Source organism: Octopus bimaculoides, chromosome 2, assembly GCF_046866305.1.
Source record: "Octopus bimaculoides isolate indiv1 chromosome 2, ASM4686630v1, whole genome shotgun sequence".
Taxonomy (NCBI): domain Eukaryota; kingdom Metazoa; phylum Mollusca; class Cephalopoda; order Octopoda; family Octopodidae; genus Octopus; species Octopus bimaculoides.
In genome coordinates, this window is record NC_142929.1 from 98,212,164 (window position 1) to 98,237,500 (window position 25,337).

A 25,337-nucleotide genomic window follows, 5' to 3' on the forward strand; every position below is an offset into this window, starting at 1 on the left:
AGCATACTGGCTTCATTCCTTGCGAGCTTACGTATGTCCTCAGCAGTTACAGCCCATGTTTCACTGCCATGTAGCATGGTTGTTCGTACGCATGCGTCATACAGTCTGCCTTTTACTCTGAGTGAGAGTCCCTTTGTCGCCAGCAGGGGTAAGAGCTCTATATATATATCTCATCATCATCATTTAACGTCTGCTTTCCATGCTAGCATGGGTTGGACGATTTGACTGAGGACTGGTGAAACCGGATGGCTACACCAGGCTCCAATCTGATTTGGCAGAGTTTCTACAGCTGGATGCCCTTCCTAACGCCAACCACTCAGAGTGTAGTGTGTATATATATATATATCAAGATGAATACTTATTCTGTAAATTCTGATTTTGTTTTTGATCAAATCTTAACTGCTACAACATTACCGAAAGTACACATATACAGCATTGTTACTTATGCAACCAAGATGCACAACTCTAATATAAATGTTTTTATAGTCTAGTGTTTAAAATGTGACTATTAAACTTTTTATTTGTGTTATAATTTTGTTTAATGGCATAAAATTAAAGTCGAAACTGTACACAATGAAATGTTTCTTACCTGTTTAAAAATCCAGATTTGATTAATGAGGATGGTTAGCATGATGGTGAATATAGACATCATAATAATCCAATTCATTCAACTGATTTTATGAGAAAAATAACATTTAAGCTCAATTATTGTATCACAATATAAAAATAAACAAAAATAACTCAAATCTGTGCATTTACAATTGCCTTTTAATTTGACTTCTGTAATGTGTTTAATTTAAAGTTGTTTCGGATCTTGGAAGTATTCTGAGTATTGGATCAACCTAAAACACCAAGTGGTTCATAAAGGCTGAAGTCAGTATAGTACTATAGTAATAAAGGATTTAGTTCTGAATCCTTAAAAAACAGCAGGACCTGTAACATATGCTACAGTTATTACAAAATAAATCCATCACTGATAACATGATGGTCTTCTGATCAAGTCAGTATTTTATTTTTCTCATCAATGAATACATATTTTACAATCTTGAAATCTGCATTTCACAATCTGGGACACGCATCTCATAATCTGGGATACATATTTCAGCATCTGGGGTATGTGCCCCACAACGTGGGACTCTCATCACACACTCTTGGGCATGCATTTACAACCTAGGATATGCATCACACAATAAGGTGCATGAATTTCAATCTGGCATATATGTAACAATCAGGGACATGCATTACACAATCTAGCACATGAGTAACAATCTGAGACATGCATCTCACAATCTAGGGCATGCATTACACAATCTGGCACATGTGGTGCACAATCTGAGGAATATATTTCACATAAATTAGTCACATGCTACAATACAATATCATATTTCACAGGATGGAATTTCATGATAAAAGTAATGTGATGATATTTATGAAACAACAAAATATTACAATCAATGTGTAGAACAATCTTTGTTATTGAGTCACTCCAGTAGTTAGTAGTTTGCCAAATTTAAAGTAGTCCAATGTTTAAAATGGATTTCTTCAGTGGACTCCATATGAATAAACTTCATTTATTACATAAAAAGGTATTTGATTTTTTTTCACCTGATATAAAGTCTCTTTTTGATTTAATATTAATAAATATTAAGTAATTAATCAGTCAACTATGGACAATGCCTTTATATCTGAGAGTTTCTGTTGTATTCTGTTGCCATATTCTTCACTAGTGTATGTCTCTGGGGCAAGATGGCCAGCTAACTCACTATAGATCTTGTAACATTCAGAGTTGTAGGCAACCTGTAGAGAAAAGAGAAAAAAAAAGAGTCAATGATTAAAACCTTCATTATTGATTTCTTTAATCAATAACAGATTTATCCTAATTAAATATCCCCCACTTCCTATAACCTCAGTAGTACTCAGTTCTCCAACCCAATCACAACTAAGGAGACTATTTAAACATGACAGAGCAACCTCCACTTGACCATCACTCTGTAGTCTTCTGTCTTAATAATCTCCATGAAAACACACACTACTTACATTGATGCACATACATACACTGACATATACACACATTAAGACCCTTCCTACACACATAAGGATCAACAAAGAAACCAATGAGGGAGCCTCTATGCAGTCAAGCAGCTTACTAGTCCTTAATATCTTTAAAAAGAGGGAATGGTCATGGTTAGAATGCTTCTTTGACTGGAGGTCAGGAAGACGAGGACTGACATGATGCTGTAAAAAGAATCTACCTCAATGAATTCTGTCTGAGCCATGGAAAAGTGGACATTAAAACAATGATGATGATGATTTTTCAATTGTTGGCATCATGTGTCAGATGAAACTTCACTGAGGCAGATTTTCTATGGCCAGATACTCTTCCTGTTACCAACCCATACCTGTTTTCCTAGCAGAGTAATACAAATTACAAATATGTGTGTAATATGTATGCTTAACTGGTACTCATGCCATTGGCATGTAAAAAGCACCCACTACACTCTTGGAATGGTTGGTATTACGAAGGACATCCAGCTGTAGATTAGATTGGAACCTGGCATAGCCCTAGAGCTTACCAGTTTCAGTCAAACCATTCAACCCATGCCAGCATGGAAAATGGACATTAAATGATGATGGCTGTATGGTTAAAACGTTTGCTTCCCAATCATATGGTTCTGGGTTCAGTCCCACTGCATGGCACCTCAGGCAAGTGATTCATGCAATAACCTTGGATGATTAAAGCTTTGTAAGAGGTTGTAATATGAGGGAGCTGAAAGACCATTGTGTATATACACGTGTGTGTGTGTGTGTGTGTGTGTGTGTGTGTGTGTGTGTGTGTGTGAGTATGCTTGCTTCTCCTCGTCTTGAGATTAGATGATAGCTGTAAAGGATTATCACTGTCATACAAGCAATGCCATTCAATTACTTTACTGTGTAAACATGTCTGAACATGGGGAAATATTACCTTGCTTGGAAACATGTAAGGGTTGGTTAGAGAAAGGGCCTCCGGCTCTAAAAAACTGCCCCAACATCTCTCATCTGACCGATGCAAGTATAGAAAATCCAATGTTAAAATAACAACACTGATGTATAAACAACTTGACTCCAGCCTCACCAAATAAGAAAAAAACTTGATTGCTAGGATACAATACAGTGTGTGTGTGTGTGTGCGTGTGTGTAAAATCTTATAATATGATACCAACCTGAGATTTGATTAATGCTTCAATACATGGTTGATAGTAACTAATTCGGAGATCATATAGTTTAGGCATATCTTCCATTAAGATGGTGTGTAGTTCATAGAACTCTTCTTTGGCTGGCGTCAAGGATTTCTGACTCTGATAGAATTTAACAAAAAACAAACAAACAAAATAATCACTCATTTAAAAGACAAAGTACATACAGAGTGTATAAAGACAAAAAGAAATCGACATCTTTGATTAAGGTACAATTGATATTTGTTAATATCATTGATGAACACTAGCTTAAAACTAGTTGCTAGGTGATTTGACTAGATATAGCACTTAAAAGGTCCTTGAAATCAGATGGTATCTTGCAAAAAGAAAAGACATGCTGGATAATGTTGCAGTGGATAAACCATATAAGAAAATAAGATAGAAAGCCTTTGAATTATATGTTCGTTTGATCACAACTGGCAGGGACTAAACAAACAACTCAAATGTAGATTTGAAATAGCTTTCTAAACAATATTTTTTTCTATCTTTTATTCATTTTCTTATGCTGACATAAGAGGAATACATTTGAAAATGTAGACTTTGTACACTATTGCTTATATAAATAAATTCTCACAGCTATTCTCCCATCAATGAAGTAGAATGGAATCTATTAGTTCAATAGGTAGACTAAAGTAAACAGATATCCTTTCAACTATAGATCAGAGTGGAATCTGTTAGTTCAACAAGGAAACAAAGGTGACAGTAAGAGAAATATTTAAGAGAAACAGAAGGAAGCTATGTTAGTTTCATATGCAGTTTATTAATTCTATGACAAATGGGCTCTTCAACCAAAAGTTTTATTTTTTGCAGGCATGGCAGTGTGATTAAGAAGCTTGCTCCCTAACTGTTTAATCTCAGATTCAGTATCATTGTGTGGCACAAGAGTCTTCTGTTATAGCCTCAGGCCAACCGGAACCTTGTGAGTGGATTTAGTTGACAGAAACTGAAAGAAGCCCAGTGCATGCGCGTGTGTGTGTGCAAATAGATGTATGATTCCTATTTTTGAGTTTAGAGCCCCAAGTAGATTATCATCATCCAGTCTGCTTCCAGTATAGTGGTTTAGTTGCTACTATATTTAATAGCATTACTACTATATACAGGAAGTAAATGTAGGATAAACACAAGTTTATACCATTTGTTCATAAGTTTTTTTCAGTATTGAACATATGGGAGAAAATGAGGTTAGGGCTGAGAATATTTGAAACCACTGCTGAGTCGAGATACTTGTTGTATTTCAGATATATTGACTACATACTTCCTTGTGCTACCAGGTTAATGAATAACACAAGGTGATTTCCTTGATAAGTTATGTGTTTCATATGGAATATCATGAGAGAATAGGAAGACAGTTTGTTGTTCTTTTCTTCAGATATTTTTCATAAAATGTTCTTTTGTCAGCAAGATACAAACAAGGTGACCACATCTGCCTGGGCACTTGGAACATAATGGTGTAGAAGAAATACCACAAAGAATTTTGTTCAACACTAACAATTCAGTTAATCTATCACTTTAGACAAGTACTTTATTTTATCAACTCTGGAAGGGTGGAAAGCAAAATTAACATTGGTGTGACATGAACTCACAACACAAAGCATTGAAACAATCTGCAAAGTATTTTGTTCAAGATTAACAATTTTGTCATTTTTGTCAATTATGTAAAGATATGGTGGTGATTATAATAAAAACATTGCAAAGATAACAAGTGAACGGTACCTGATTTAACTTGACAATATTGTTTCCAGTACGTTCACGGTCTTGGTACTTTTTGACCTTAGCTTCACATCTTTTGTATTCCTGAAGCAAAAAGAATCATTAATCAGTGAAAATCATCGATAATGGGATTTAGATATGAAGAACACAGTTCACAGATGATACAAACTTACTTCAATCAATGGCCCAGTGTAGCCACAGCCCTCTAGACAGAATTAGTGAAAATATAATCCTAATCTTGAATAAACACAGGTATGGTTGTGGTTGAGAAGTTTGCTTCTCAACAAATGGTTTTGGGTTCAGTCCAACAGTGTGGCACCATGGATGAGTGTTTTCTATTATAATACTGGGCTGACCAAAGCCTTGCAAGTGAATTTGGTTGATGGAAACCGAAAGAATCCCAACAATCATATGAAGTCAAAGGAAGGAGACAGTAACACATGCATATATATATATATATATATATATATATATATGAATGAAAGACTTCTTTCAGTTTCTTCCTACCAAATCTACTCACATTTGCCCAAAGTGCCATACAAAGGGATTGAGCCTGAAGTCATGTGGTTGGGAAGCAAACATTTTGCCACATCCACAAGTTGGTAAAAAATATACAATGAAATTTATGAGTTTTGCTAAGTTTATAAGGAAGGCTGGGGAAAAGAAGAATTTGAAGTCTAAAAACTATCATTTGAAAAAAATTTTCATTTTCTTTCTCAATGAGACAGTGTTGAAACATCAGATTCCTCTTCTTCCTAACTTAACCAAATTCCAGAAGCTATTGATGTTTTAATCAGTAAGACATTGATATAACATAACCAATTGAGTTTTAGGCTTCTGAATGTTAGAAATTTTAGTGTTTTAAAAAGATTCTAATCAGTTCCTTTATGATACATCTCCTTCTCCAGGTAAGTATTTAGAATTAGAGAGATTTTAAATAGAATAAAGCATATAAAAATAAATAACAGTACAAACCTCCAAAGCTTGTTCCCTCTTTTTCTTAGCCGCATGAAGACTGGGGAATATACTACTAAACCTGTAGTGACAAGAAGCAGTTGTATTGATATTACTGAAGCAACAAAATATTAATGTGATATATTTTTCAATAACATAAATTCCTGTTAACCAGAGCTGCCTAGGTAGGTAAGGTAGGCACTATCTACCTTGAATAAAATAGATCGATAGCAACATTTTCCTTTTATGGCAAAATATGTACTTAATTCAATAAAATTATGAAGATTACTTTTCATAAATTGCAAAATATTTTATTTTCTTGTAGGTAATTTGCCGCTACTTTTCAATCTCAGTATTTAAGCTACACATAGTACTGCTGTAGTACACATGCTGTGTACACTCCTACAACACTGTTTTCTTTACATGCTATAAAGGTAGAAGCTGCCTTCAACTCAGTTGCGCATCTGTGTTTCACTTATTTTTTGTGTGTTTTACTACATAAAGGTCACCAACTACCTACCTGAGTAATTACTAATGGCACATGCCTGATTTTAACGTTGAATATAACTAAAAACCCGACCTCTCACTTCTGAAATTTTATTGAGAAAATAAATGAAAAAAATGTTCAAGAAAAACAAAATAAAGCACACTGTTTAAATGATTGCTTTTCAAATCAGGTGATTTTTCTATCATTTAGCCACTCAATCATTTAGTACATGTAGAACTTGTTTTTGCTCAGTTGGAAAAGTACAACAAGCTCAGGGGTTGAACTTAGGTTGTTCAGAATCTTAACTTCTAAGTAGTGATCTACATAGTATAGAACAGGGGTTGTCAATCTTTCATCATTGTGACCCAATTCTGTATGGTTGTCGTTAAATATTCAAATAAAAAAAAATAATTTTCCAAAAATCAAATAAAATTAACAGTTAATATTTTTGCAGAGGAAATATTCTTGTTTTCATTTGCAGTCAATGTCGTGCTGTAGCTCTTATGCCTATGGTTTATTAATAGTATATTCATGAACATTTAATGTTTTATAAAATATTTTAAAAAACTTTGCAACATATTCAGGGTTATATTGTAATCCACAAGTTGAGAATTATTACTGTATAAGAAACAACAATGCAGCTAACAAGAAGAAATAGTTTCATTCAATCACCTTCAGTAAAATCAGGTGAATTTGGCATTGCTAACATGTATTAAGTTTGATATCTCCAGAGTTCTTCACTCAAATACCAGTAAGATTTTATTATAGTTGATATGATCAACTACAAAATGCTCTATCTAGACAAAAGAAGTTTATATTCTAAGCAAGAAAAGCATCTCCAAAATACATCAACTTAACAAGATATCAATAAACTAGTGATAGACAAAACTATTGTCCATACTTGGAGAGAAGCCACTTTTTTTTTTTTTACACTAAAAAACACGAGCATGAAAAACTCAAGTACCAAAGCTGGTCTTGGGACTGAAATGCACAGTACACATTAATACACACACACCCGTTTTGCATGTGGCCTTGTGCTAATATTAAAATTCAACATCAACAGAAACATTAACAAATGCCAGAAACATCAGATTTACAATAAAACAAGTTTAAGAAAATGTATTTACTTTTTGACAGGTTCCACAAGCGTCTTTTGGATGTTGGAATTCTATCAATGAAAAAAAAAAAAAAAAATTAAAGAATTTTACAAAAGAAAAAATTTTGAAATATTCAAGTCCATATTTTTTCAAATGCATCATTTATTGAATGGCAGGATTTAACAAATGTGGTTGCATAAAGATACAAATTCACTCTCTGAACAAAAGCAATCAATGCTTTCTCTCTTTTGCTCTTTCTGTCATATATGTAACTTACTAATAATGTTTCACTCTAATGAAGGGTTCTGCCCCAAACTGCCAACCTCACTTCTTCTGTGGCTTGACACTATGACGGTGACGTCATCCGCGTATGCAGACACGCTCCTCCTGCATCCTAGCTCTCGTGGCAGGCCCCTCAGCGCCATCAGCTTCCACAGTAGTGGCTCAAGAGTCAATGCGCACAGAAGTGATGAGAGAAGGCATCCCTGACGAACCAAATGCGTGATGTTAAATGGTCTGGACAAATGACCATTTATGCGAACTACCGAGCAGATGCCGCTGTATAAGGCAGTGATCCAACCGTAGAAGATGGGACCAAAACCAGCCGCTCTAAGGACAGCCTCCAAGTAGTGATACACTACCCTATCAAAAACTTTTGTTTGATCCAAATTGATCAGTGTCCCACCCATGCCAGGTTCCTTAACTACCCTGTCTATGGTGCGGTGCATCAGATGGAGGTTGTCATGGGTACTCCTACCTGGCACGGTGCATGTTTGTGCCTTGTCGACCAGCGCCAACCTCTTGGCTAACACCTTGGCCAAAATCTTCAAGTGTGCGTTGAGCACAGTGATGGGCCTGAAGTTATCTATGACATTCCCCTTGCTTGGATCTTTCTTTAGCAGTGCCACTGCTCCTCGCTTTACAGAGACAGGGATACTCCTGTTTTGCTGCCAGTTGCAGTAGGCGGCTGCCAAGATGCCTCCAAACAAGTCTGGCATATGACAATAAAGTTCATAGGGCAGACCATCCAAGCCTGGCGACTTGTCTCCCACGCAGCCTGCCATTGCATCCCGTACATCCACAGCTGTGATGGGTCTTTCACAATACTCCACCTCTCTTGCTGAGAGTTGTGGCAGACTATGCAGGTAGGCACTAAAATCCACTCAGTGTTCTGACCCACCAGTTGTCCCGAACAGTCAGGTAAAGTGTTGTTGAAAGGCCTCACACATCCTTTCAGGCTCGAGTAATTTGTGCCCTAGCTCCTGTCAGGGACCTAATGGTGGCTTTGTTGCCTCGTTGTGCCTCCGCCACTCTTGGGCAGCTCCAACTCCTTCGTTCCTCAGAGCATGCATCATTCGTGTTTGGCATTGAAGTGTTGGTTTAGAAGAATGTGGCATTGTCAATACAGATGTATAATAATTTGAATTGGTCATTGATGAGGGACTCAACATAATGGTTTCATTTCCTTGACATATCAAATGTGTACCTCTAAATACAGGAGTCTGTTTGAGAAAATCCTCAGCAACCTTGATATTGCTAAAAAAAATATTATCCTCACTGATATCCAAACAGGGAAGGCTTGCATTAATTGTTCAAGTTAAAATCATTTTCTCATGTTCTTTAATCTCATACAAAGTTTCAGTTTTAGATCATAATAATTCAAATATTAATTAATTACTTACCATTTCTTGCATATGAAGGTTCAACTTAACAATTGAATTATCCCACTCTTCACAGTGATGCATTAATTTTGATTCTGACTTACATAATGTACTGGCCATTAAATCTTGTGTGATTCTCCGTTCACATTTACTCAGACCTGTGAAACACAAACATATAGTAAGGCTTAAAAAAGAAGTTGCATGGAAAAGAAGCTATATTATTCTTGAGGATAGTGATAATGACTTCTATGGCCTCAAATTACAGAGAGGGATATAACGAGGATACTGACCCAGATATTTGATTAATACTTATTCAGGAAGGATAAAAGGCAAAGTTGACCCTTGTAGCATTTAAACCTAGAACATAAAGAATTGTAACTCAATACTGAAAACAATCTTGTTTGCTAGCCGAACCATTTCACCTGTTAGCCATTCTTCATCCATTAATATTCTCTCTATTCACATATTACACTGATTCATCCCCATCTCCACTGAACCCAATTATCTCTCCTCATTCATTACTCCTGCCTCTTGTTCTCTCCCTGTCAACTGTATCATTGTTACTACTCTGCAACTCTTTCCCCTCCCTCCATTCTCTTCTGCATCCCTCTATCCTCCCCAACTCATGCATCATTTGTCATGCACCACCACTTGTCTATCATTCCCTACATATACAATCTTTACAGTTGTTGCCCATCTCTCCTCTCTCATTCCTCCAGTCCTTGCTCTGTCATTCACTCTTGCAAACTCACACTCATACTCTTAGTTCATCTGTCCTCATTCACTTTAACTTAACTCATACTTTGAGGGGCTACCTGGATATCTCATCACCACTATTTATCTCATTGCAGAATCCTTACTGATCATTCCCACCCTCTCTTTTAAATATGAGTAGCCATGTAGCTTCTCCACAACAAGGAACTGCTCTGCCCACCACCTCCTCTCATACCTTAACCCTTCAACCCTTAGCATAAAGTTGAACCCCACGATTTGGGGTTCATAGTCTTGCATGTTACATGGTGACCTCACTAGTGCTGGTGGCACGATAAAAAATCTCAGTACAAACTGTAAAGCGGTTGGCATTAAGAAGGGCATCCAGCCATAGAAACCGCACCAGAGGAGACACTGGAGCTCAGAGCAGTCTTTCGGCTGATCAGATCCTGTCAAACTGTCCAACTTATGTCAGCATGGAACATGGACATAAAATGATGATGTTTATCTTCCTTCAGCTAAAACACTGCCATAATGCTGGTGATGATAAACATTGTTCCACTACCTGCCTAACAAACTATAAACAATGTGAAGTATATTTGCCACTTAAATGTGGCTAAACCCTAAGGGTGAATGTTACTGCTACTTTTAGCCCCGGGAGAACATCTCCTCCAGCTGGCTATTGACACACTTTCTGTGCCCTGTCGGTATTTGCAAAGGGAAGTCATCCTTCCCATCGTCGATCTGACGCGATACGCACGGACCCGGGTTTCTGGGTATTTACCCTTCGTCAGCGTACAACAATCACTGATCTTCAATGCAAGTTGTCGTGCAGTTACTGTTTATACCTTGTTCAGAGATTTAACAAACTATAAACACCTGGATAAATAATTAACATAATAGAAAAATCATCAATTTAACTATTCCTAATATTAGACATAAATGTAAAATATTATAAATACTCACTTGAAGCTGTCTCTGAGCACTTTTTAGAATCCTTGTAAAGTTTCCTACATGTCTCCTCAAGTCTGAAATATAAAAGAAAGAAATAGGAGACATGTTATGTTTAAGGAGAGAGATTCAAAAGACTGAACAAAATGTAAAAATGTTAACAATGACATGAATTTTTCTTTTAATCTTACGTCATGGACAAGTTATAGGATGAAAATTTTCACGGGAGATCTTAAGAATGTCACTTATGTAAAGATTACAGCTTAGCAATTGGTTATGTTGGTGGTATGTTACTGGCCTGGCAGCTAAACCCCATGGCAAAAGTTGTTTATTAGGACATTAGGCTGCATCAGTGGCAATCATTTTGGCTGAGATCAGCTCTCAGTGTGTCACAGTGGTTTGGCATATATTTACGTCAACCACTTTAAAACAAGTACTGTTTATGTATGTAAACTATTATTACTGGGCTAAACGCTCCTACAGTAATACTACAGGAATAAGATCACCCAAAAGCGTAAGTCAAACAATTACTGTATATTGGCTTAAGAAAGCATCAAAAGTAACCTTTGGTATGGTAAATTTGAAAACAGGGTGTAATACATAAGACAAGTCAGTCTGTGCATATATATACTGCGTGCTACGCACACAGCACATCATTTTGGCACATACTTCTTTTCTTTTATTGGTGGAATTGAAGTGGGGGAAATGTCCACGTTCCTTGATGATTCAACAAAGGGGAGGAGCCAGACTGTGGATGCCCCTGTGATCAGTATGGTGGAATATTTGAAACTTCTATTATTCATTTCACAAGCAACTCACAGAATGTTAGTCCATCTTCCACACTGCCAAGCATTTGCTGTATCAAAAACGAATTTATATGTCCACCATATAACGAATGTATATGTCCGAGAGTGTAGTGGGTGCTTTTACATGCCACCGGCATGAGGGCCAGTCAGGCAGTACTGGCAATGGCCACGTTCAAGTGGTGTTTTTTACGTGCCACCTGCACAGGAACCAGCCCAGCGGCACTGGCAATGACCTCGCTCGAATGTTTTTTCACATCCCACTGGCACAAGTGCCAGTTAGGCGACGCTGGTAACAAACATGTTCGAATGGTGCTTTTTACGTGCCACCCATTGCGTGATTGTATAGCAACACAACAGTTCGTTTCATTACTAGATTTCCAGCCATCTCGTTTGCCAGTGTGGGACATGCCAGTAGAATACGTGGTGGACAGCAAACAAATATTTTAATTATCTCTCCACACCAATGCAATAATGCTACCATCAGTGAAGTGGCACACAGTTTTGTCTTTGCAAAGTTTCACATTGTGAAGTTCAGGTGTCATGTTTTTCCTGAAGGTGCACACAGTCCCACAGGCATTTGTTTTCCTTGCCTGCAGCCAAAGAAAGAAGTCAGGACTGCAAAATTAGTTATCCATATGAATGTTGTATCGTTTGTCTAACAACTTGTTATTCATCAACAAGACAACATTCGTGGATACTGGACTATCTAATTTATCTTCTCCAGTGTATATTTTATAGTTCCAAGTATAGCCACAAGCTGCATCAGGTGACTGACAAACCAGATGAAATTTTATCCTGAAGCAGGCACATTTTATAGGATTGTACTGCTTGAATTTCAGCTGCCACTTAAATTTCCACAGACTTTCATCAGTGAAAATGTCCTGCATGGGTATATAAACAGTTATGAAATTTTCTGCAATTTTGTCAAAGATAGGACAAATTTTTTGAAGCCTGTCCTTGTTGCCAGAGTTGAAATGCAGGTTTTTCAGTAGTGCTTAGAGTCAATCATGCAGCATTATCTCCTTGTGTCAAAGTTGGACATGAAGTTGAATGTGAAGCTAGTGTAACTGGAATGAAGACAAACACAAAGTTGGAGTAGATGGACATGAAGATGAATATAAGGATCATAAATTCAATGAAATTGCTGTAGCTGGGCACAAGGATGACCATAAATTCCATGAAGGACAAGAAGAGTTATAAACCATACAGAATTCTTTTAAAACTGAAATACAGTTAAAAATATCCTTTTCTCTTCAATCTCTTCTCGTTTTGAACTTTGAAATGGTTCAAAGAGTGGAACAAGAGGATGACTGCCAGGAATTAAGTAACCTCTAAAAGGCTGCATGAAGCAACCTACAATGGCACAAGTATGTTAAATCATCATGAGCTGTTGTGAGAATAGAAAATAATAGTCAAGATTTTTTTTCTTATATGTGTAATCAGTTATATGATGGATGGCACCAAAGATGAACTTCTTTATGAATATAGTAGTAACCCAGAAATAGCTAACAAGGTGTGATGCTGATGTAGATCAGTGTTTTTTTTAAATAATGTCCTTTCCATAGGAATGGGGGAACTATGAAGATTGAAAAGACAGCAGACATATTACCATATTTAACAAAATTTATGTGATTTTCAACATTTTAAACTTGTCAAACTTCATGGCATAAAGAGAAGAATTAGAGATGCAAAATCTATTTTAGCTTTCCCATTTATAAAACGGGTGGGGTAACGGTTAAAAAATTTCACTGATAGTGGGGTCTGCTTTTGTCAGTTTGAGAACGTTTGGTAACAACTATGAAAATCCTGTAGGGGAGTGGTAGGGGAATGGTGTTAAACAATGTAAAGAAATCCTATGGATGCTTCATAGCAAGTATATCTGGTTGTGCTGAACTGGATTTAATAAATGCACAACTATTTTGTTCTGAATTAGATAATTTTACAAAAGAGCTCTGATATTTTTATAAACTGTCAAAAATTTCCTAACTATAAGGTGTGTCTTTTCAATTGTAGAACTTAGGAGCTGGGAAATATGGTAATTAAAAAAAATTGGTGGTGGTGGTTGTGGTTACTATAAATGTATGTGGATCACACTTTCTCTAAATAGAATTGCTGTATAGCAAACTTTTTCTCATGTCATTTGAGAATCAATTCTGTGAGATGAATTATAATAGGCAAGCATGGAATGGGTCAACCCATCACATCCGATGAAGGTTATCTAGAAGTTCAACAATTTATTATATCAAATACCTGAATGTCTTATGAGTGTAAATTACACACAGACACTAGCATCATCTGTTGATGTCATACAATTTACACAGCTAACTGTGACTGTCCAATATTTTAAACAAACTATACTGATACCTATTTAAGTTTCATTTAAAACTTTCATTACTTTTTTTTGTAAATCATTGGCAAACATACATCCAACTCACTCTTGAACCTATGAGAGAGCTTCTACATGGTCATTTGACCAGCTAGAAATAATAGCCAAACTTCTTTTGTATTGCAATATATCCTTTCCTTTAAGATTATGTAGCCCCAGATATACAGTGCCTGAAACAAAAAATAGGAATGCCAAAGCTGGATTGGCTTTGATCATTTCCAACAAGACAGTATAACACAGAAAATGCAAGTTGGGAAGCTCAGCCTTGCAGTGATACAACCCATATTTTCACTATAGACTTGAAAATAAGACCTAGGCCAATCCTAAACAACAACAACAAATAACTCACTCTTCAAGCTTCTTGCCTTCCTTTTCAAATTCCTTTTCTTCCTGAAATAAATGTAAAATATTTGACTTATTTGTAACTGAGATCATCAGAAATTTGAACAAAAAAGAAAATGCTGCATGCACACACACTATCTTGAAACAACATCCAGCTTCATTAAATAATGATTTCTCACATGTTAGCAGAGGGCCAGAAATTTATGAGAAGGAGAAAATTGACCTAATTGGCCATATTACATCACTGGTATGCAATTTATTAAACTGGATGTGGGGGGGTATAAAGGCAAAACTAACTTTGGCAGAATTTGAGTTTGGTGAATAGATAGATGAAACAAAATACTTTATGGTATTTATTATAATGCAGAAAATAGTGCAACGGTTGTCATAGCTACAGACAAAGCTGAGCTATGTACCCTCGCATGCAAGACTGCCACAATTGATGGACCCCGGTTGGCCACCACTGCCATCAAGCAACCCATCACACCAACACACTTTCTATTAATAAAGATAAGAGGCTTGCTACAGAACAACAGCAAATGCAAAATTGCACACCTGAAGAATTTTTCTGCATGCAATTAAATTATATGCATTGCACTCACAGAAACACATCTGTCATCAGACATAAATGATGTAGAGCTACACATATCAATGTATGTTATCTTCCATACAGGCAAAAGAAAAAGAAGTCATGGTGGAGTTGCAATGTACATCCGTAAAGATGTCACACCATTAACCGTTATCAAATTTCAGTCCAGTGTGATACACCCATAGTACATCTAAAGTAACTTGATATAGTGATATGCACACTATATTGCCCACCTGATGCCTCAAATCATAATGGAAAATTTGAGGAAAGCCTCAGTGCTATAAAAAAAGTACTAACACAATTGGATCAACATACTACTATATTCCTGATAGGTGACTTCAACTTCCCCAACATCAGGTTGCCTGAGGGCAACATAACCCCAGGAATGACACAAAATGAGCGAAATCAAGCAGAATCTCCACTTGATCTTATAAAAATGCTATTCATGGAGCAGATCATACTCTCTCCAACCAGGCACAAAAATATTTTGGACCTCGGTTTTATAAACAATGTGGAAATTATCCACAACGTAAATATATCACTGACAATATTCTCAGACCATAACATGATAGAACTGACAATGTATGGCCTGGAATTAACCAAAGATAAACTCTGCACAGATGGCACTCAAACCCTACCCAGGCTAAATTTCTATAAAGCTGACTGGAAGTCACTTCAAAAACAGATACTCTAACAGCACTGGCCTCTCTATGCAAGACATAGGTATGAAACTCAATAAATTCATGTCAATAATGCAAGCCATATGCATTAAATATGTCCCAGAGAAGAAAGCCAATACACACAAAAATATCATTCCCTGAGACAGGAGAATACTCATGCGACGGAGAATAAAGATCTTGAATCATTTAAATACACACTTCAATGACAGTGTGAAATCCCACCAGACAGAGGAACTCTTTGAGATTGAAAATAAACTGAAAATCTCCCACAAAAAAAAAAAAAAAAAAAAAAAGAAGAAAGAGAAACCTGGGCAGTCGAAAAAATAAAGAAATCCTAAAGCCTTCTAGACATTGGCAAAGGAGTCTGCCTTAGTACGCTATAAGATAGGGCCACTATTTGGTAAAAATGGCTCACTAACTGCAGACCTGGGGAAGATAAGTGAAGCACTGAATAAACAATTCCGAAGTGTTTTCACTTCTCCATTGGCTACAACTGTCTGACTCCTGCAAATAAATAAGCCTGGGGAGTTTTTCAGTGCAATGAATCTATTTGGAAAAGAGGCAACCATCGATTACATCAACATAACAGAAGAGGATGTAATATCAGCCATTGATGAGATAAGATGAGATCAAACTCAGCAATGGATACAGATGGACTCCCAGCTGTTCTCTTAAAGATATGTAAAAAGGCTTTTGCAAACCCACTGCTGATACACTTTCAGAGTTTCCTTGAAGTGGTAAACTTCCCAACATGCTCAAAGAGGGTATAATATGTTCATAGAGGGAGCAGAGCAGATGCTAAAAACTACAGGCCCATCTCTCTAACCTCACATGTTAGCAAGACAATGTAATGCATTGTCAGAAAAAGGCTGATCACATTCCTAGAAGAAAACAACCTTCTCACAAACACGCGACATCGCTTCAGTCCAGGGAGGAGCTGCCTCACACAGCTGCTGCAGCACTTTGACTGGGTACTGAAACAAAAGCTAAACCAGTCAGCTGCAGACATGATGTACCTCGACTTTGCCAAGGCCTTCAACAAGGTTGATCTGGCATATGTCACAAGCTGCGAAATCTTGGTATTACTAGGAAACTGGGAGAGTGGCTGCAACACTTTTTGAAGGGCAGGAGTCAGACAGTTGTAGCCAATGGTGCTCACTCTGAAGAGACACCAATTCTCAGTGTAGTCCTACAGGGAACTGTACTGGGGCCACTACTATTTGTGGTGGCCCTCTCAAACATGCCCTCTGCAGTACAGCCAGCCAATCTCACCAGTAATGCTGATGACACAAAAGTATCACAGGCAGTTAGCAACTCAGAGGACATCATAAAACTGCAGAAAGGCCTGAATGAAATATACAAATGGGCTAACAAAAATAATATGCAGTTCAATGCTATGAAATTTCAGGCACTCCACTATCGGGCCAACACCAGGCTAGAATCAGAATACACTGGACCAGAAGGTAATATGATCTCAGAGTCAGAGTTGGTGCATGACCTGGGGGTTCACATGAGCAATGATGCAACATTCCATTTGCATATTACCAAGATGGCAACACTGTGTAAGCAAATGGCTGGATGGATTCTGAGGACATTCAGAACCAGGAAAAGGGAAGCCCTGCTAATCCTATGGAGGACTTTCATTCTCAGCCGCTTGGACTACTGCTCCCAACTATGGTCCCTAGAGAGTGTGAAACAAACTGTGGCACTCAAAGCAATCCAGCATCAATACACAAAGAAGAATGATTCGATGCAAAAGATGGGCTACTAGGAGAAGCTAAAGGAGCTGAGTCTCTATTTCCTGGAGAGAAGACGAGAGAGGTATGCAATGATATATATTTTGAAGATCTTGGAGGGTTTAGCTCCCAATTTTGGAATTGACAGCTATACCAATCCTCGAACTGGACAACACTGCATCATACCAAAGATCCTGTCTTCCCCATCTAAAATAAGGACACAATACTTCAATAGGCTGGGTTTCAAGGGCCCACAATTGTTTAACATCCTGCTAGGCAACCTTGGAGATCTACAAGGTATTGCTGTGGAAGTTTTCAAGGAATGTCTGGACAGGTTTCTATCTGAGATACCGGATGAACCCACATTGCAGCAGAAGACACAATGAAGAGCAGCTTCATCCAACTTGCTACTTTACCAAAAACAATACTGGAAACAACACCAAGTAAGTACAGGTGGTGCATCAGCATGACCTCAGCCCTGGGTTGAAACCAGTAAAAGATAAATCAACAAACTCTTCCAAGCTATCACCTCTTGACAACCACTTTACTGAGTGCAAAAGTAATTGGTTTAAAGTTGCAACATTTGCCCTGCACCCCATATCAAATTACAGTCATGAATTGACCTAAAATACGCTTTTGAAGACCATCACGAGTTTCTTGGCAACAAAAAAATGTTTGTATAATACACAATGAAGAGTAGTAAGTACAGAGGTATTTTTGCATTAGTAAATTAAGTATGAACATAAATTTTAAATGCCCTTTTAAAGATTGCATGCCTTAATTTTAGCTCAATCTACCATTGCCAAACACAATTTCAATATTTACTTAAACAGGAAACCAAAACAAAGCCAAAATATTTTAGAATGTTGCATGTTTACAACACTATAATATAGTTAAATTCTTTATCAGGTATTTAGAAAAAATATCTCTGACAATAATCTAAGTGAATTCACCTATGGGGAAACAAGTATTACATAAAAGGTTTCACTGTCTTTTGATTTCAGCTAACAAATTATTATAACTGTATGTTTCAAGAAACAACACAAAATAAGCAATACAGATTAATCTATTATAATAAAAGCGAAATTCTGACTGTCCATTTGGGAACCCTATATCTCAGTCTACATTTGCTCTATATAGACACATCATGCCATTTTGGAATCAGAATCATTCTAGCAGGTAAAGTTTGGCTGATTCACACCATCTTAGTTGGCGTTTGTCAGATGACATCAGAGATCAAGACGGAGATAAATGACATTCACTTCATTAATTCCATGTCGAGATAAGAACTTTGAGACAGATTGGCCAACAGTTGGAGTTCAACTTGGGACTGAAACAATAGAATGATTACATTACAGAATTAATTCTCATCCGTCCTTAACTTCTGATCAAACACCACTGGGACATATAGTCATTATAGATGTATTATAGTCATGCTATTTAGCTCTCCTCAGTTTTGAGTTGCAGACCCAATTAGCCCTCCATGAGAGCTACTTAAAAGCCTGCATGGAGTGCAGCTTTTAAGCTAGCTATGTATAAATCATAAATGCAGATCATCAAATTGCATTTTATTGCAATAATGTATATCTTCTTATTTTGTGTATGAATGTCAGCTTTCAACTGCATAAGTTGAATTAATCCACTTCATATCCCACACATAATCTACTCACAGATTCAAAACAATTGTTTGCTTTGAATAATAATGATTTGATAATAGCTGATTTAATATACGTCCCTAATGAACAATGAAAATCCACTTTTATGACAATTTTAAGATTATGAAGGTGACTTACATTCCACAAAGTAACATTTCTTTTTGGTGTAGAAAGTTGCTTGAATATTCTGTAAAAACAAAAATTCAGAAGAAATTAGCTTAATTCCAAAGAGCAGAGAGTAGAATAACTTACGATGTTACTAGGATCAGAAATGATAAGAATGTTACAGTGTCCTAACACACACACACACACACACACATTACAAAGCTAGGCCCCAAACTATGTGGTCTCAAGTTCAGTCCCACAGGGCAGCACCTTGGGCAAATATCTATGCTTCACCACCTTGTCCCATGTCTTCCTGAGTTTACCGCAATCACAAGTTCCCACCACAGTTAGAGATCGGCACTTTTTTACACAGCTGTCCTAGTCCAAACATATCACATGACCATATGAGTGCTGTCGTCTCTTGTACACCACATCTGATGCTACTTATGCACAACTTTTCTCTCAAGATGCTTACACTCCGTTCAACATGTACACTGACATTGCACAACCAGCAAAGCATACTGGCTTCATTTCTTTCAAGCCTATGCACGTCCTCAGCTGTCATACCCCATGTTTTACTGCCGTGTAACATAGCTGTTTGCACACAGGCATCATACAATCTGCCTTTCACTCTGAGGGAGAGACCCTTTGTTGCCAGCAGAGGTAGGAGCTCTCTGAACTTTGCCCAGCCTAAACTTATTCTTAGAGCTACACTCTCAGAGCATCCACCTCCACTACTAACTTGGTCGCCCAGATAATGGAAGCTATCTACTACCTCTAGCTCACCCCACTGGCAGTTGATGGAGTCTATTTTCTGTACATTTTTGGTGTTTATTGTACCTGTGCATCTTCCATACACAAAAGCTGATAACCTTCCTCTGATATTGCTGCACCTCTTATGTGTCCATAGCTTACACCGGGTACATCTTATGGAGTTTCTACCTATGCTTTTTCTACAGATCAAGCAGGGATTTGTGAAGGGATTTGTGAGTTGTCTGCTCTCCTACTTACTAGGACTTTGGTTTTTGCTAGGTTAACTCTAAGGCCTTTCGATTCTAGACCTTGCTTCCATACCTGAAACTTCTCTAGCTCTGGTAGTGATTCAGCTATAAGAACACGGTCATCAGCATAGAGGAGCTCCCAGGAACAGCCTGTCTTAAAACTCCCCTGTTATTGCCTGGACGACTATGATGAACATGAGGGGGATGAGGACTGATCCTTGGTGAACAGCTACTTGTACTCTAAATTCTTTGCTGTACTCGTGGCCAACCCTCACCTTACTGGTAGCATCCCTGTACATGGCTTGTACAGCTCTCACCAACCACTCGTCTATACCTAGGATGGACATAACTAATCACAGGCCTGCTCAATCATGACTGACAACAGCAACTGTCAAATTTATTAAGTAGTGAAAGAAAAATTTTCTATCATGGATTACATTTTATTTTATTTGTTTATTTCTAAAAATGAATGACACAGCTGAAGCTGGGTTTGCAACCCAATTTCTTTTTTTTTTGGCTGGTTCGGTGCAGGTGGGAGTTGAGTACAATATGATAAATCCTGCAAACAATAACACTGCCTCAGTCCACCACATTGCAACAGATGGCTTCAAATAATTTGAAAAATCGAAACATCATAACCTGAATCAAATACTAGTTTCTAAAAGAAGTATAACAACTTCTAAACATTTTTTTTTTTATTTCTTTATCGCCCACTGGGGGCTAAACATAGAGGGGACAAACAAGGACAGACAAAGGGATTAAATCGATTACATCGATCCCAGTGTGTAACTGGTACTTATTTAATCGACCCCGAAAGGATGAAAGGCAAAGTCGACCTTAACGGAATTTGAACTCAGAATGTAACGGCAGACGAAATACCGCTAAGCATTTCGCCCAGCGTGCTAGTGATTCTGCCAGCTCGCTGCCCTTCAAAAACATAACATACTTACATCTGATTCGGGGAATTCCATGCAATTCTATGAATCATATAATCATCATGGTATATGTTCAGTTTGGTTGGATCAAAAAAGTAAATAAAAATTAAGAGGGAGAGGAGTAGTAAAAGAAGCAAAGGGACGAATCAATGGCAATACATCTGCCCGTCCCCCACCCAAACCACCCTTTTTGAAAAATTTCTTTTTTTTTCGGCACAAACCCCACTTTTCAGCTACGGGGAATACGAATCTGCAAAAACAAAATTGGCAAAAATCGGCATTTTTAAATTAGCACCACCCCACCCACCCCATTTCCTTCATTTTAAATTTTTTTCAGAATTTTTTTTGTTTTCAAAACATGCGGAAAAATACGGACATTACAATTTGCATAAAAATTTTAAAACATTTCTTTAGTTACGGTTAGGGTTTTAGGGTTAGGGCTTTAGGGCTTTAGTTGGGGGAAAAAAATCAAAATTGAAGAATTTGGTGGGGAAAGGGTGGGGGAAATTTAACAATGCCATTTTTGGTAATTTTCCGGAATCTCCGTATCCCAAAACGGGGGTTTTGGGCAAAAATAATTTTGAAAATAAGCAAATTTGGAAGAAAATGGGGTGGGGGCGGGCGGAAGTCTTTCTCGAAACAATCTAAGAGGGAGGAATCGTGGACTATCATTCAATTAGGTAAAGCGGGAGACAGCATTCTTCAGTGGTTGGCACGGCGTCGACTAATTATGAATATGTACACCTGTGAAAATTGTAATTCACCATGTGGCCTTACTACATGAGGTGACGTTACTGATGGGGGTTATGGCACTGCAAGAGTTGTAAAAGAAGCAAATCTATTCGTTACTGTCCATTTTTTGAGAGAAGTCATATTTCGCCAGTGTTTATGTCGTGTAAAAAGTAGACTTATTTCCCCCTTAATTTTTATTTGCTTTCTTAATCTAACCAAACTGAATCATATATGTCATCACCTATCATCATAAATGTAGTTTCCTACTAGCAAATAACCAACCATGCTTTGGATCATTATCACTGGCTATAGCAACGACAACAGTCACTCTCACACTGCCTCTGTCGTTGTTGTCCCCCGTCAACTATAACTGAGAAGAAATATAATGAAAAGCATTCCATCTCTTCTAAGACGGTAAGGTATAATTTGATGGAGATTTGGCTACTATTTCTCGCAAGTGAAGACACCATGTAGAGGCTCCCCTCTTTGGTTTGTCAATATGCTTATTACACGAAGTTGGCAATCTGGCAGACACGTTAGCGCACCGCGCGAAATGCTTAGAGGCATTTCGTCTGCCGTTACGTTCTGAGTTCAAATTCCACCGAGATCGATTTTGCCCGTCATCCTTTCGGGGTCGATAAATTAAGTACCAGTTACGAATTGGGGTCGATGTAATCGACTAGTTCCCTCCCTCAAAATTTCAGGCCTTGTGCCTAGAGTAGAAAAGAATACGCTTATTACACGAACTAGCAAATAACCATGCTTTGGATCATCCTCACTGGCAACGACGCCAGTCACACCCACACTGCCTCTGGCGTTGTCGTCCTGTCAACCATAACTGACCATATGATGAAAAGCATTCCAGCTGTAAGTATTCCATCTCTTCTAAGACGGTAAGGTATAATTTGATGGAAATTTGACTACTATTTCTCGCAAGTGGAGACACCACATAGAGGCTCACTCTTTGGTTTGTCGGTTTGTCAATATGCATATTACACGACCTAGTAATTAGTAATCCCGAAATACATTTATGAAGGTTTATAAACCGTGAGACCAACGAAGCGCTTGGTGCTGCACAGATGTTTTTTTTTCTGTCTCCCTTTATTTTTGTTTTCTTTTTCTTTCTTTTATATATGTACCGTGTACATATATGTTATATATGTAATAAAATCTGTAGTTAGGCGCTATTTTTCACTTTGTTCTTTCTCAACAAACTTTCAGGTCCGGTGATGCGCGTGCAGTCGTAAGTGTGTATGTAATTAAAAAGAAGTCATGCTGATATTTCTAGCAGGTCAGACAACCACAAAAAAGCTTATTCTTTAAATCGAAAATAGTTTTGGCATATAAAAAGAAGCCAACGCAAATTAAAAGTTAAGGTATAATACACATCAAAGCATGTAAATTCTACTAACGATACTATTTCCCTTACGTGTACATTACCTTATTGGTTGCTACCAAGCGAAACAACAAATCTTAGCTTACTTGAAAATCAATGAAAAATATACAAAAAAGAGGAAATCAATTATACATATTATATTAAAAAAATGTAGGCCATATTTTAATCATTCAATGTATATATATATATATATATATATATATATATATATATGGTACTACTAAAGCAGCACGGTCCCGAACGCGCAGTCGCGCGTCCGCACTAGCTAGTCTTGAGTGGTCGATCCTAACCCTAACCCGCGTGTGCAAATGAATACGTGTTTAGGGTTGGGATCGACCACTCACGACTAGCTAGCGCGGACGCGCGATCGAGACCGTGCTGCCTATATATATATATATATATATATATATATATATATATATATATATATATATATATGTCTATGTACCTGAAGATATGTAAAAATTACTAATTGATCGTGTCTTCATTTCTGTCCGTCGTCCTGACAAACACAACAGTACAATAGTACTTTCACTTACATCTGAATTTCGTGGCAACGCTAACCCATTCTTTAATAAAGAGAAATTCGCATAACTGTAGCTGCCCATGTGTGTGTGTATTATGAAATGATAGAAAAACAGTGGATGTTTAATTCAGTTAATCTCTGTCGATATAGTTTACAGTAATTCATTAACTATATGTATTTACAACTCGTGCCCACTAGTAAAATGAATAACCAACATAAAGGCATCTCAGCTGAAATGAAAACGAAAAAAGCTAAAGTGCTCTTTATCACTTTTGACAAGTACTGGAATATTTCTGAAACACACAGTACCATTTCGTTTGGGCTAGGGTTAAAATAAGTCAAGATGTATAATAAACAGGTATGAAATTATGTATACACATAATTATAAATCTTTATATACATCATATACAAATAAAATATACGTGAAAACCTATTTTCATAAGTTTTCATTTTGTCAATGAAGCTAATCCTTACTTTTTTTTTTATTCTGAAGGTCCAATAAATAACATCGATGTCACCTTAATGAACGAAAGCCAGTGCATTTCCTACAGGAAAAGAGCAAGGAAGAGGAAAATTCGAAATATATTTTCCCCTTCCGTATGACAAACCAATTTAGGTTCTAGTATTTAGGTAGGCGTTACAATATTACGAGTATTTTGCTTTGTTTTTTTTTTCTTATTTAATGTGAAATGAATAGTTATAAAACGATTTAATTGCTATAACATAATACAGAATAAATAAAATATTTACTTGCTCATTTTCTGGTATTATATCCCCAACCACATCAATTGACGATGTTAATGGATAGATAACTCTTCTGCCAATGGTTCTGGGAGGGAGGTACGCGTACCTATCATCTTTAATTGATATTCCGCGTTACTGTTTCAAACATCTGGCAAAACCTAAACGTCACAAAATTCTCTGCGTTCCTCTTTCTTTCCTTTTTTCTTTGTCAGAACCAATCAAATGCCTGAAGAAACAAAGAAACAATTCACCATTACGAACGAAGTATAACCCCCACCCAACCGTACCAAATATCTATTTTGTATTTATACCATTGGAGTTAACAAAAAAGAAAACCGAAAAACAACTATACATTCTGGATAGGATGGAGCTGGTAGCAACTTAGGCACTATCATGCTATTAGCTGTCAGAAGTGAAAGTGCTCACTGCTAGTGAAGTATCTGTCTGTCTGCCTGCATGCCTGTTGCTGGCCTGTCGATTCTTTCGGTTAAGTTTATTATGAACATCTATAACGGTGTGAAGCATTAAAAACTCAATTTGAAATATTTATGCAGGGAAAAGGGTTAAAAAATATTAGCAAGTACAGGAGACAGTTATGTTTCAGTATGATTATGATCTCATCAGCGGACTTTGTCATTCATATTTCCAGTCAGAGTATCTGCTAGATACTGGAATCGATTTAGTTGATTATATTTCTCGATTCAAACCTATCTGATTAAATCAACAATACGATTCTCACATACACACGGTTGTGTGTGTGTGTGTGTGTGTGTGTGTGTGTGTGTGTGTGTGTATACATACGCATATATATCAACATGTCAACAATGCTTGCTTGGTTCGAACGGAACAGACAAGGTCTTGTTACTCTCCTCATCACCTAGCTCATACACCAGTAAAGAA

General features: G+C 37.2%; 2 protein-coding genes across 3 annotated transcripts in view; both read right to left on the reverse strand.

The window, feature by feature from the left end:
- Positions 1-748: 748 nt before the first annotated feature.
- LOC106869110 (bridging integrator 3) lies at positions 749-24,601 on the reverse strand. 2 transcript variants are annotated; one of them, XM_014914655.3, is made up of 11 exons: positions 24,444-24,601; positions 21,055-21,081; positions 19,137-19,185; positions 14,346-14,386; positions 10,820-10,881; positions 9,164-9,300; positions 7,512-7,552; positions 5,919-5,979; positions 4,947-5,027; positions 3,201-3,335; positions 749-1,797 (listed from the first exon to the last, which is right to left on the reverse strand). In XM_014914655.3, exons 1-11 carry the CDS (start codon positions 24,449-24,451, stop codon positions 1,657-1,659), a joined length of 783 nt encoding a protein of 260 aa, XP_014770141.1. In that variant the 5' UTR covers positions 24,452-24,601; the 3' UTR covers positions 749-1,656. The 2 variants fall into 2 exon arrangements, with proteins under 2 accessions (XP_014770141.1, XP_052834453.1); XM_052978493.2 differs by lacking the exon at positions 21,055-21,081.
- LOC106869112 (bridging integrator 3) overlaps positions 19,136-25,337 on the reverse strand; it is a 50,372-nt gene continuing 44,170 nt past the window's right edge. Inside the window, exons 11-12 of the mRNA XM_014914658.3 lie at positions 24,444-24,663; positions 19,136-19,185 (exon numbers count right to left, since the gene is read on the reverse strand). The gene's annotated coding sequence lies outside the window, so the exon portion shown is untranslated. The remainder of the gene's footprint in view (positions 19,186-24,443; positions 24,664-25,337) is intronic.